This window comes from Myotis nattereri, assembly GCF_964212035.1.
Source record: "Myotis nattereri genome assembly, chromosome: 17".
In the NCBI taxonomy this organism is placed as follows: Eukaryota; Metazoa; Chordata; class Mammalia; order Chiroptera; family Vespertilionidae; genus Myotis; species Myotis nattereri.
Genome location: NC_138092.1, coordinates 18,475,686 through 18,490,093, shown reverse-complemented (window position 1 = coordinate 18,490,093; position 14,408 = coordinate 18,475,686). Strand labels below are relative to the sequence as shown.

Genomic DNA, 14,408 nt, shown 5'->3' with positions numbered 1-14,408 from the left:
AATTACTATGGATCTGAAAAACAGCAACTTAGCCTGTAAAAGATCTAAAACAGTCTCATTTCCCCCAAGTTCTTAGAAATTAGAATGGCTTAGATCATTGGAATAAGAGCCTCATGGATGGACAGAGAAGCTCAGATCCCTCAGTATGAGTAAAAATTCAAAGTACTTCTAGTCAGATCTACAGAGGTTAAATCAAAATTAGACAAGCTCCTTCAACTATGTAAAGGATTCTATGATTTGTAGGGATATCTGGCAGCAAGGTGGCATTTCTGCTTCTAAATAAAAGATTTCTGAAAATTAAAAAAAAATTAAATCAGTACATACACATATAAGGAATCAAAAGAAATTTATATTTTGAAGAAATTTGATTTTTATGATTAAAGTTAATTAATACATTTTATATATTATAAAAATATTTTAGCATATTTTTTAGACTTTCTTGTTGGGCAACAAAATAGTTCAGGAAAAAAAAAAAGTAGTTCTTATATTTTTGTTTTCAGCCTGTTCTTCAGAATAGCACTTCAGTTGTTTCCTGAAAAGTAAAAACATACAAATACATATTTTAAAAGTAGTAGTAACATAGATTATGATTCAAAATGTTCTTAAATTTTAACTTGTCTAACTAGTATAGTTAATAGGGCAAAAGTAGTAGGTGAAAATTAATATTTTAAAGTTTATCAATTTAATATTAGCATCAATAATGTATTCTTTTTGTGGAACAGTGGAAAGAGAGTAGTGGTGCTTATACACAGTATTTTTCACACTCCATTTTTGTCCTTTTATTTAATGGAACTTCATGACTCTTTTAAAAGTAAAGTATTCATTTGGAATGCAAAGTTATATGTAAAAACCAGCATTTCATTTCGTTAATGGTTGCTAACGTCTGAATGTATCCCCCTCAAATTCATTTGTGAAAACCTGCTGTGATGGTATTTGGAGGTGGAGTCTTTGGGAGGTGCTTAAGTCATGAGGGTGGAGCCCTCGTGATGAATGAGTTTGGTGCCCTAATAAAAAAGACGCCATGGAACTCCCTCACTCCTTCTGCCATGTAAGGATACAGCCAGAACAGACTTCCAGCCTTCAAAATTGTGAGAGATAAGTTTCTGCTGTTTATAAGCCACCCAGTCTGTGGTATTTTGTTATAGCACCTTGAATGGACCAAGACCAAGGGGTTTTAAATCATCTTATATCTTCATTGAAGAATGATAGATTATTTAGTAGCAAAGAAGAAGCTGTTGATTAACATTTTTATCTGGAAAAAAATCCTAAAAAAATGCCAGGAACACTATCATTTACTAACTGAGGTAGGATAGTAAGAAGCTAGGGAAAGAGTTGTATTCCTTCTGCATTAGCTGCTGGGCCAGTAGAATGTAAACATGAAGATGCTAGTGTTACTTTGTCAGGAGGGACGGTGGTGTTGGTGGAGGGCCTACCTGGGAGTGGATCTACTACCAAAGTGAATGAAGCCAAGAGATGGGAGAGACAGCTTCTGGAAGACATCATTTGAGTCCTTGGGTCTAACGGAGGCAGAAATTAGACTACTTCTGGACTTCTCAGTTAAGTGGGTTCACGTTACTGCCCACGCCAATTCGAACTAAGCTCCTGCCCCTCGTAACCGAAAACGAGTCCTGACATTACCTGCACTTCTCATTCCCCACATTCTTCTATGCCACCGTGTAAAGTGAGTAACATTTCCCGGAGGTTACTACTTTCTCACTGGCTGAGACCATGTCTTCGAGTCCGCAGTGATACCATGCACAAGGGTGGTGCGCTGTCTCTATTAGGTAACCATTTACTGGTAGCGCAGTATGTGGAGACATTCATGGCATAAAACACGAACTGTGCTTACCTAGATTTATGTTCAAAGTCAAAACTGCAGCCATAAATATTTCCAAGAGCAACACTCTTCCCATCAGACAGCTAATCGCTGTCGTCATCGTCTGGGCAGCGGTGCCCACAGTGGAGGCTCTGCTGCTGCCACTGCCACTGCTGCCGCCGCTGCTGCCGCCGCTGCTGCTGCTGCTGCTGCTGCTGCCACTGCTGATGCCACCGCCTCCCCCGCCACTGCTGCCGCTGCTAGAGACAGACTGCGCTGGGAGGCTGAAAGCCCTGGATTCCACCCGAGCAACATTATCCAGAATAAATTCAATCTTATAATTTTTCCCTAGGGAAAAAAAAAATCATCGTGGTGTTTGACTTCCTTTTATTGATTTTCATACACTTCCAATTGGGTTTTCATTGACTTACAATAACGTATGATTCCTAACACCGTATTTTTGAAACTGAGTCAAATGAATTAGTGTATAAGTATAAACAAGTGTAGAGAGGGGCTCTGAGTTTGAAGAGTTCAGTCTTCCCATCAGCTATGGGCAGGGGCTCTCTGGCGAGATTTCCTTTCTGTGGCATCCGTGCCCAGGAGAGAGGCTGTTTGAAATGAGGGACAATAGGGACTGGAGGTGAAAGTGCTGAACCTCTGCTTCATCCCTGTGTACTTGACCGACACTGGAGAAGCCTCAGCCTCACTTGGGGGAGGTGGGGATGAATGCTGGACTTTTAAGAGTTGAAAAAAATAGTACAACAAACACCCATATGTCCTCCACTTCGTTCAACATTTTTTTTTAACTGTTTCCCACATTTGCTTTAAGTCAGATGATACTTTTTGTTGCAAAACTGTGACCCTTTCCACTTACCCCAGGTACACAAGCTTGAAGAAACACTTGTTAAATCTTTTTAGAGAGTGAAACATAGAAAAAAAAAATGCAAATGTTTTTTTAATCCACATGTTAAATCTTCCCAGTTTTAAATATGATATCAGTATATTTTTCCTTAACATAATTTATTCTGGGACTACTGTTATCATTATTAAGTGGTTACCACACAGAACAGACTTTGCAATACTTACAGACCTTGAAGTTTTATTTCCTTTTTTTTCTATTTTTTTCTTCTAAAAATATCATTTCTGTTTTCACTCTTCCTTTCTTTTTTAGGGAGAGAATTTAATTAGCTCTTGACCACATTGTGTTTTCATAAACAACAACAATGTGCTCTATGGCCTTCAAGATGGTTGGCCATTGCTCTATAGACTTCTATCACTGTTAAAATTCACGACAATAATGCATTTGTCTTTCCTTTTATTCACTTTGAAAAACAGAATTTTTGTGGCAGTTGTATTTTTTTCTTAATGATTTTTATGTGTAAAGAAATTAAGTTTTTATTTTTTCTCCTGAAGAACTATGAGGAAACCTACACTAGCCTTGTGGAGAGGCTACTCCTTGTAGAACTGAAGAATCCAGACAAAAACCAGAATGAAGACCTTAGGGCTATAACTCCAATGAAGCCAACCCAGCAGAAGCTTCAGACATCGTGGAGCAGAGATGAGCCATTTTTGCCCAAATTCCTGACCCACACTATAGTGAGCAAATGAAAAGGCTGTTGTTTAAGCCGTCAAATTTTGGGCTGACTTGTTATGCAGTAATAGAAACTGAAATAAGCACTAAATATGGTATAGGCTGCTAGGTCAACATGTTTCAAATATTATATTCATCAGTAAGACTATTTTTACCCAGGTTACTCAAAGATGGAGTCTCAGCTGATTACTCTCTTCTTCTTCTATCCTTTTCTCACCTACTGTTTACTTCCCTGTTTGCTGTGTTAGAAACCACAGCCCATACCCAGGGGGCCCTGCTTTGCCCTGTAGAACGCTGTTAGTGGAAGAGTGCATGCTGCCATACTGTCCGACTACAGTCTGATCTGCAAGGGGATTTCCCGCAGTGCAGTAACTGTGGGCTCTACTGGAAAGAGTTACAGGAAAGATGCTTTGTTAATTTTCTCAGATGTGCTTTAAAATTGTTAATCTACAAACTGCCTAACTGACCTAAAGATAATGAAGAGATGAGTATACTTGACCTTCCTTACTGTCCACAACCAGGGAACTGAGGCCCTAAACTAGAGAGAGAGAGAGAGAGAGAGAGAGAGAGAGAGAGAGAGAGAGAGAGAAAGATTAGGAGCAGCAGCTCTTTCTCTATAGCAGGTCAGATAGACACTCCAAGGGAGGCTTTGAACTCTGAAAGACAATTTACTGTATAAAAGGAGAGTGCTATTTTGTTATCATGACAAAATGCCCAAACCTAGATCATTGCTTCAGCGCTCCAGTGACCTGGTTACTTTGGAGCATTGCTATTTGGAAGTGGTACTTTGAAGACTTTGGTCCCTAGGTCAGGTCTTTGCCACTGGCCACTTCTTGAGTCCACCGTCCTGGGGTGGTGGACAACCTGCTCTGCAGGCAGGGCTCTTGCAGGTGCCTCATTTCCCAGTCCTACTACCATTTAGGCTGACTGTTCAAGAATTTGGCTCTGCCCTTAACCAGCAAGCATATGGGATACTCGGGGTTCTTGTCCAAGAGCACAATGTTGAGCCCATTGCCATTTGATCCTCATCAAACACAAGGTTGAGATATTGCTGCCTAGTAGGCAGACCAAATTGTCTAGTGTAGGTCATTATCAAAGCACGAGGAAACAAAAAATAAGGAAAAGATTCTTCTGGAATGATTTTAGTTGTTGGTATTTAGTGATTATGAAAAACATCAGATGACTATTAGAATTATTTTACTTATTGTACTCTTTATTTTTACTTTTATTCTGTGTGTGTGTGTGTGTAATTTTGAAATAACAGTGGTAAGAGTGCTTTTCAGAAGTTAGGCTATAAAGTTCTTAAAAGGGTCCCAGATTGAGGTAAACAGATTAATGGAGGTCTGTCTCAAGTATAAGCAGTTTATCCATTTCATTGTTTTAGGTACTTTATAATCTATCACCAATAGGATCTGTTTTTGGACATACCATTTTGGCCTCAGAAGAAAGGCTTTTACTAACTGGAGCTACACCATCAACTCAAACAGAGATAATATAAGAAACATCACTGTGGAAGTTATGACTGTATTTACTGTAACAATGTTGAAGATATCACTTAGTAAAGATTCATTGGATATGCTTTATTAGAACCTTTATTCTGATCTCAAAGCAACTCCTGCACAAGGTATTAAAATTATGTGATCCTATCTTATCATTTAATTTGAAAATCTGTTAACTGCTTATATTATAAATGTAATACATATTTAGTGAAAATTATAAAAATGTGCAAATGGATAAAAATATGAATCATGAGATAATTTTGATGCATATCCTCAAATTGCCAGTTTAAATTTCTTCCATTGCTTATTTTAATTTCTAGTTTGTTTTGCATATTAAATATATTTTTGTAAGCTAGACTAAATGTTTTATGAAAAGTCAGAGTATAGGGTTCTGATTTCTATAATTTATTGAACAGCATATTATAGAATGCTTTGTTCAATTATAATATACTAGAGGCCGGTGCATGAAATTCGTGCATGGGTGCAGTCTCTAGGCCTGGCCAGAGATCGAAGTGTGAATGTCTGGCATGGAAGGACATGTCCCAGGTGACCTCTTGGCCCCTATGTGTGCCACCCTCCACCTGAGTCATCAGGCTCCCACCCGGCTCCCTCAGCACCTGGGAGCTGGATGGTGGCCCCACCCCCCGCCACTGCTGCAGGTCGCCATCTGTGAGACGATCAGCAGGGCAATCTGGCCCCACTCTCACCCGCCTTAGCCTGGCACCACCTGCTCACCTGCTCCACCATCCCACTGCAATCCTGCTCTCATCTGGGCCTATTGGGGCCGGCAGCGCCTTCACTGCTGCCCACTGCCAGCATCACTTCGCCAACGCCTGCCATGTTCTGTGCCCCCCGGTGGTCAGCACACATCATAGTGAGCAGTCAAACTCCAGGTTGAACTCCCAGTAGAGGGGACAATTTGCATATTAGGCTTTTATTATATAGGATGTGAGGATTCAAAATAGTACGCTCACCTGTTCTAAGAAGAGTAAGGTCTGTGTAGTTGGCCCAACAGCTGCTAAATGGAATTGTTGTATTTCCACCAAGACCGCTGATTTGGTTATTGTTGGAGTCCTTCAGTATGGCCTTCAAAGTCAATGAAGTAATCCCAACTGATACACAATTACCCTACAGAAAAAAAAAAACACCTAAATGTAGAGAATTCTAATTGCCCTGTCCCATGCTTTTTACAAAAAGATATGTGAAACTTTATCTTTAAAAATGCCTCATTACAAATTTAAAATCAGTAGAAGTATTTTCTTCTACACAAAGAATTCACAAATATGGGCACTGGAGCAAATTCATGGAAAAGAAATATTTTTAAAATAGTACTAGACAATGTCCATACATATCAGTCTGATAGTGCAATCCTCAGGCAGGCAGAGTACCAGGATTAGTGAAGTTGGCTCACCCTCCCGAATTTATAGCTTAATTCTTCCACCTAAATGAAGCTTTGAGTTATAACTTACGTCGGGATCTACTGCCTTTACTGACGGCTGCTGAGAAAGAGGCTGTCCCAGCTGCGCTGCCACTGGCTGACTGGTCACTGAGAGCGAGGACACAGCAGCCACATGATGAACAGGAAATGCAAACCTTTCCACAGGCTGGGCAGCCACCTGCGAATGGTCACGAGTGATGGAGTGGTTTTCACACAGTAAACTGCATTCAGTAGCAAAATCATCTTCACCATGCTAAGTATAATATTCATTTTTATTTTAAAATGTTAATATGTGAAAATATTATTATAATATCTCCTCTAGATCAAATTCATGAAGCATTGTTGTAAATATTCAAGGCAAAGCACATGTTATTCCAATAAATAATTTTTTAGAAGACAGGCTCCTTTTTAACCTACTTTATCATTTTAGTGATACCATATAAAATATCCAATAATAAATTAGACAGGCCCTCTAAATTAGTCTTGAAATAGAAAAAAAAATTGAAATAAGAAATTAGCAACAATGTTTTAAGTAGCTAAAATGCATTTTTCTAGTTGTGTTTTCTTACCTTAATCCATTCAGAATCACTTGAGCTAGGAATGGGATTGATAATCGACATGGAAGAGACATTAAATCCAAGGGTACTACTGGTTTTTCCTAAAATTACAGCTTGTCCAAGAGAAGCAGCAACTTCTTGGAGTTCAGATAATTGCATCTGACCTATGAGGAAACAGTGTTATGACACAAGGATTATAAGGAAGTGGAATTGTGAGAACACATGACAGTTTTTCACTTAAGTTTTTGTTTGTGCTGCTCCATTCACATTATAGAATTCTATAGCTTCCTAACTGTACATAAGCTTAACATGACAGTCATATTAACGAAGGTAGGAAACTGAAAAGCTCAGTAGAGTATATTTTAAAGCTGGAATTAAAGAAAAAACAAAGGTAGATAAAATAGATATAAGAAAAATGAATAAAAGCATAATGGGAACATGTGTCTCAATTTTTTATTTTCCCATGTCATTCTTCATGCCTATCTTTCATCACTTACCATTTTTTTAAAAAAGAGTGTCATTTTGGAATGAAAGAATAAAATCCATAGAATGTATATTAATAGGTTGCTACATTTATTAAATTACTAACAAAGGGTTACTTTTTCTGGATATTGATGATTTTCAAGGCTAATTTGAACTCTGGGTAGTTACTATACTCTTTTTCTAGCTTGGCAGGGCCTCTTAAATCGACTTGTCTCCATAACGCTCTTTGTGAAGTGGCACCTCTATTTGTTGTATTTCTTTAGTCAGGAACATTTGCTTCTTCTACTTCACCCGTCACCTCTCCTTCATACCATCTCATCAGTTACCAATTTCTAAATCTCTCTGTCCCACCGTCAGTATCCCAGTGAAAGCCATCATCAGTGGACTCACTAGAAGAGCTTTAAACTGGCGTTCTTGTATCTATTCTCTCCCCCTTCCACTCCATTCTATACACTCCAATGTATTTGATCTTTTAAAAAACAACTGTCACCGAGATAACGTTTTGGTGTACTGTGGGCCTCGCCAACCCCTTGTTCCTAGACATCCAGCATCTTCCATATCCAGAGTCCTGCCTGGAGGATTCTGACCACTGAGTTTCCTCCATTAAGACTCGGGCAGGAGGCTATGTCCTAGGCCAGCAGGTCTTACATTTGAAAATCACAGTCTTAGGGAATTTTAGTTCCTGTCAATTTAAAAGGTCTCTTGTGGTTGACTCAGACTCTTCTGGACAAATGCTCAATCTATAGATCCCCCCCATCCCCCCACTTCCTCTGTGTATTCTTCTCCAAGACAGCCTCCCAGGCAGGCGGGTTCATGTGACCTAACGGTAGCAGTACGAGGGCGCTTCATGCCCATACACTACTATTACCACCTGCCCTTCCTCTCTGTAAAAAAATCAATAAAATATATTTTTTTTAAAAAAGAAAATACGTCATAGTTTCTTTGGATTTGAGTGGCTAGTATGCTAAATATTGGACCCCAATACATGTAAGGGCTAACCAGGATTTCTAAGAGTCGGTGAACAATCTGTATATGAACCATGGGCCCACTACAACTCCTAGGTTAAATTAACAGACTCTCTTGGGTCCAAAGCTATGACCCTGTCAACACAGGGATTATAGGGTTTTTGAAGGGAAGTAACCTATGACAGGGCAGAGAACATCATGAGAGAACTGGTTATAATTCAAGCCTGTGCTTCCAGTTTTCTTCAACAAAGAGAGTTGATGAGCATCTCCCTCTACTCATGCAAGCCTTTCCACAGGCTTATCCCCACAAGGGAAGAACCTCTTGCTGGCCTAACTGGTGGAATTCCAGAATGGCAATGTGGCTCATGTAGAGTCAAAACAAACCTGCTGGGGAAATGAGTGATGACCCCTAGTGGCAGAAGGTGAGATCTTCACCCACTACACAGGTTTACCCATAAAACAATAGCAGGTTGGGAATTAGCCCCTGGGGATTAGCAGCAGGAGGCCAGGAAGGTTCAGTGGCCTCTAGAGAGGCTTGTGCAGAGCAGAGAAGACCATCTTGTAGCAAAGACTGTTAAGTCCAGAGGGCAGCGTGAGGGCCTGAGGTCATGAAGGCCCCCTTGGGATTCAAATGCCAACTTTAACAGACTGAACAGATGGAGAGGAGGAACACCTGAAGACAGAACATGTACCCACCCAGATACCCAAAAGGAGTCACTCTAAGGAAATAATTTAAAGCAGCAAAGACACCTGTTTCGGGACAGTTGAGCTTATTTTTATCTGATACCTAGAAAATGAGGGTCTGGAGAGTGAGGGACGGCCAAAGGGGTGATGGCTGGTGAGGAACAGAGAAAGGGCTGATGGTTGGTGAGGCTGATTAGAGAAGCATAGGAATAAAGATAGAACCTATGCTTGCATATTTGCACTTGTTGGGTCAATCTGTGACTTTGCTATAGAAATCTATTTCACCACTCCACTACTCTTTCCTTAGGAGAACATACCCACAGTCCTTCTTCAGCTTGTGAACAGGAGAGCTCCTTTTGGTTTCCCACTATCTCGCACCTACTGCTCAACCTCATCTCCAGCAGCTCGCCTTTCCGGCCTCCTTCCACTGCAGACCTATTGGACCTTCCCAATTCTTCTAAAGCATCAAACTCTCAGCAACTACTCCTCAGCCTTGAACGTTCCCACCCCCCTATTTTCATGTTTAATCTCTCAGCTGTGAGGCCACTTCTTTAGGTCACTTCTCAGATCTTTTATATTAGGTGAAATCCTTTGGTTGAATTTGTTAATTGCTACAATAATAAAATAGAGGCTGAAATTCTTTCATCATTCCAAAATAGGTTGGGATTACAGGAGTAGGGCAGGAAAAGGGGTCTCTAGGCCCTCACAGGGTTCAGGATGTAGGGTTGGTGGGATTTCCTGAGGTCATGCTTACCAGGCCTTGATAAGGTTACTTGTGGGTGTGGATTTGGTAACTGCATTGCTCTATCTCAAAGGTCAACTACTCGTACCTGCGGTGTCATTGGTTATGAACTGAGGGGGCGGATCTCCAATCTCCAGTTGAACCGTGAGTCCCATGGATCTCTTCTTGCGCACACTCTCCCCTCCTATTACTTTGCTGATACGGATTTTGTCACTTGGTATCTTTAGGAACAAGGCAAGATTTCTAACTAGATTATGAGAGCTATAAAAGTCCTCTTCTGTTACAGCAGGTACTTGGAAAGAAACAAATATGACTGCGGTGGTGTGGATTTCAACAGGCATGGTTCCTTTAACCAAAAGGTAAAGCATCTGGTAGGTTCTATCAAAGTAGTTTTCACCAAGGACAGTGGAATTCAGGTTAGGAAGGAATTGCTCTATGAAGGAAAAAAGTCAAAACAGCATGGTTATGCATATTCATATGATCACAATTACCATGTAATATTTAATATTTGTTTAAATTTATGAAATTCCAAAAATTCACCATTATCATTCTTTCATAAGAAAGTATGCATCTTAAAAACACATATAGAACTAACAAGCAAAATTAAAGTCAATCTTTTAAATAATACTAATTTTAATCATTATATGTAAAATTTTTTTAAAAGTTTTAAAATTTTATTAAAAACAATTAATTTAGAAAACAATAATCATTGGTTCATTAAATTTACTTTAAAAAATACTACAGACACAGTATAAATGAGAAATAAAATCTAATTATGAACCCAGGACCTTGTATTATAACACTATTTACATGTCCAGAATTTTAAAGCCTTGACCAAAGGCATTTGATAATTTAAAAAATGTAAATTTAAGTTTAGTAGCCATCTAGTTTTTGCAGTGCTATATACCAAATCTTGAGGAACATTTGTAATTCAGTGCTTCTATTTTTACCAAGAAAAATATTATGTAACACAAATAGACATAAAAACATCCCAGAAGGCCCTGACTGATTTGGCTCAGTGGATAAGAGCGTCAGCCTGCTGACTGAAGGGTCCCAGGTTCGATTCTGGTCAAGGGCATGTACCTTGGTTGCAGGCACATCCCCAGTAGGGGGTGTGCAGGAGGCAGCTGATCGATGTTTCTCTGTCATCGATGTTTCTAACTCTCTATTCCTCTCCCTTCCTCTCTGTAAAAAATCAATAAAATATATTTTTTTAAAAAAACAAAAACATCCCAGAAGGATTTTATGTGAAATAGGTTTACATTTCAGCCTGGCAAATATTTGGTTAATGCAAAACAAATTCTACTAGGGAAGCAAATTTTGTAAAAGTGATTGGGATTATTATATACATTAAAAATGAATGAACATACAGGGGTGTGAAAAAGTAGGTTTACAGTTGTGAGTACACAAAACAGTTTCTTCTTATTATTTATTAATTATTGTATTATATTCCATGCAAACAATTGTAAACCCACTTTTGCCAACCCCTGTATATACTATTTTATGGCACAGTGTCAATAGTAATAATGTTTAAGAGGTAATATATCTACTAAAATGTATTAAGCCCTGGCAAAGGTTGAATTGTATAATAGTACTGCCATAAGAGGTGCAGATTTTTACCACATTTCATAGTGAGACTTACTAAGAAAAAGAAATGAAAATGTTATAAAGAAGAGGGTATTTCTTATGAAAGTACTAGACATTCATAACAATGGCACTAAGGAGCCATTTCATTGTTACTATATATTATTTAATACCTACTAGGATAAATTCTAGATGCAATTTGGTTTAAACATTCTGTGAATCTGAAGTATGTGCTTTTGTATTATAATCAAGCTACTGTTACATATACCATTTATCCTAGGTAACTACCTCATGTCTTCAAAAAAATATGTACAGGTTCATAATACGGGGAGATTATTTTACATTCCAAGTGCCAAAGCAAAATGTTCATTTAAAAGCAATGTCAGTGCCGGGGTGGGAAGGTGGGGAAGGGGGGAGAGGTATGGGGAGATCCATAAGAGGGCAGTGGTTGTTTCTTAGCCCTTCAGCATCTATATAACCAATTCCTTATATTAAATTCTGCCTGTTGGGATATTTTCCACTTTCCTGACTTGAACAATAGATACTTGGTACAAAAAGTATAGTTTGAAAAAACTGTTAAAATTTATAAAAATTAAGCTGTACATATATATAATGATTTCTAGGTAAAAATGATAACACTGGCTTCCTTAGCCTATAAGGAGGTAAGAGAGCATAATTTAAGTGCACAGGTTCTAGAGCTAGTCTGTGAGTCCTTGCTCTGCCCTTACTGGCTGTGATATTGTTATGGACTGAGTTGTGTCCCCCTCCCCCCACAGGTTCATGTGTTGGATCCCTAACCCCCAGTGTGAAGGTATTTGGAGATGTGGCCTTTGAGAGGTAATTCGGGTTGGATGAGGTCATGTGGGTGGGGACCTCACAATGGATCAGTGCCCTTATAAGAAGAGATAACAGCTTGCATGCTTTCACACATTCTCTCCCTGCCTGTGAGGACAGTGAGGAGGAGGCCATCTGCAGGCCAGGAAGAAAGCTGTCCCCAACCTGATCATACTGGCACCTTGACCTAGTACCGGCAGCATCCAGAACTGTGATAAAATAACATTTTTTAAGCCAACAGGTTTATGGTATTTTGTTAGGCAGCTTGAGCTAAGACAGAGACCTTGGCAAATTACTTTACCTCCTTGTGTCTCAGTTTACTCATCTGTGCCTACTTCATAGGGTTATTATTAGGACAGAGTAACAATATGTTATCATACAGAAAGCATGTAGTGCCTGGCACATAGTGATGTCTCTAGAAACATTAGTTATTCATATAACTAGTAGAAATAGGACTTGCTCCATAGACGGTAATGAATATGGTTGTCCATTCATACTCTCACGTCAGCTTATATTATGATCCAAAGCAGACATTTATGTGATTGTTAGCAAAGATTACAGGGCACATATAAAAATGATAATAAATTAGCACATGTGGAATGGAATGTATTGACTTTATTGGTATCGGATTAACAAAAAGACTTCAGTGAACAGAGATAAATCCTGGTTTTGCAAATGTTGGTTAAATGGGTTAAGTTTAGCCTCTCCATATATTTCATTTAAGTGCAGTTTAGTTTATTATATATACTACATGGTGTTTAGGTTGATGTTATACTAATTTTCTTGGCAATATTGTAAATTAATTTAGGTTTTTAAATCTGTGAACTAGAAGTAAAGCAGAGATAGGATAAAAATTCTAACCAAGTTTTCATCTGTACATAGGAATAACTAAACTGAATGTGCAGAATGTAAATGTTCTTAGGGGGCTAAGGAATGTCCATCATACACCAAAAAATTAATATCTGCATGTTGCAGATAGCTAAGACTTCCATCAGGACTTATCTTTTAGGACATACATGTTATAAATAAACACTTCTTAGTATTTGGTGGCTAAAAACTATTTTATCTTGCACTCATCAATGGCGAAGGAACTAAAGATATTAATAAAATATCAACAAAGAATTTTACATGTAATTAAATATATATATATACATATATATACATATATATGTGTATATATACACACACACACACACACATATATATATATATATATAATGTGTACTGTATTTTTCTGAGTAAATACCTGTGTGTAGATGTCTATTAAATTCACAGTGTTTCTGTTGGGGGCTCCATACTGTATCTTTGGGGCAGACCAATGCATTGTTCACATAGACATCCAAACGCTGCAGTGTGGAGAAAAAAATTCCTACCCGAACAGCCTGTTAAAAGTGAATACATTTTTACATCTTAAAGGAACAATGAAACAAAATATTTAGAGTATTAGCACTTAAAAAAATAAATGTCCTTGAACTATATCTACTTTCTGCAAAAAAATTAAAACTAAATTTTATGGACTTAGAATAAATATTGAGCTAAAATTATTAAAGGGACTTACATTCAACCATTCATAGAGATGTTACAACTTAATTGATAATTCTCAGTAGAAAAGTGTAATAGAAGAAAGAAATTATTTGAGGAGAATCTCCAAATTAAAGAAAGGGCCTCTTTAAAAGCTAACAGAGTCCAATACACACTTTCAACTCCAGGGGCAGAGGAAATGGGGAATTTAGTACTCTGTGTAATGTAATCACACAAAATTAGCTACTTAATGTTGAAAAAAAATGCTTATTTCCGAGACACACATGGTAGTAAGACTAATAGAAATTAGCCCCAACCTATTTGGCTCAGTGGATAGAATGTCAGTCCACAGACTGAAGGGTCCCTGGTTTGATTTTGGTCAAGGGCACATACCTTCGTTGCAGGCTATATGCCAGGCCCTGGTTGGGGCATGTGTGGAGGCAACCAATCAATGTGTCTCTCTCACATTGACCTTTCTCACTCTCTGTATCTCCCTCTCCCTCAACTCTCTAAAAATCAATGGAAAAATATCCCCCAGTGAAGATTAAAAATTAGAAAAGACTAATAAAAACCAGTCCAAGCGACTCTCCTCTTTGATTCAATTTTGTTCATTTTCCATGTTTATATTCCCCAAATCTCATGCTGTCAAATGTAATCATAAAGAAAGAAGACTGGCTTTTGCAGGACAGGAAGG

The 14,408-nt window shown here is 38.4% G+C and overlaps 1 protein-coding gene across 1 annotated transcript in view; it reads right to left on the bottom strand.

Annotated features, from left to right (window-relative positions):
• Nucleotides 1-387: 387 nt before the first annotated feature.
• Nucleotides 388-14,408, bottom strand: part of PKHD1L1 (PKHD1 like 1) — a 126,087-nt gene continuing 112,066 nt past the window's right edge. Inside the window, exons 72-78 of the mRNA XM_081111550.1 lie at nucleotides 13,440-13,575; nucleotides 9,864-10,208; nucleotides 6,914-7,065; nucleotides 6,376-6,522; nucleotides 5,881-6,034; nucleotides 1,850-2,164; nucleotides 388-532 (exon numbers count right to left, since the gene is read on the bottom strand). Of these exons, the coding sequence (XP_080967676.1) occupies nucleotides 522-532; nucleotides 1,850-2,164; nucleotides 5,881-6,034; nucleotides 6,376-6,522; nucleotides 6,914-7,065; nucleotides 9,864-10,208; nucleotides 13,440-13,575 (1,260 nt within the window). The 3' untranslated portion in view covers nucleotides 388-521. The remainder of the gene's footprint in view (nucleotides 533-1,849; nucleotides 2,165-5,880; nucleotides 6,035-6,375; nucleotides 6,523-6,913; nucleotides 7,066-9,863; nucleotides 10,209-13,439; nucleotides 13,576-14,408) is intronic.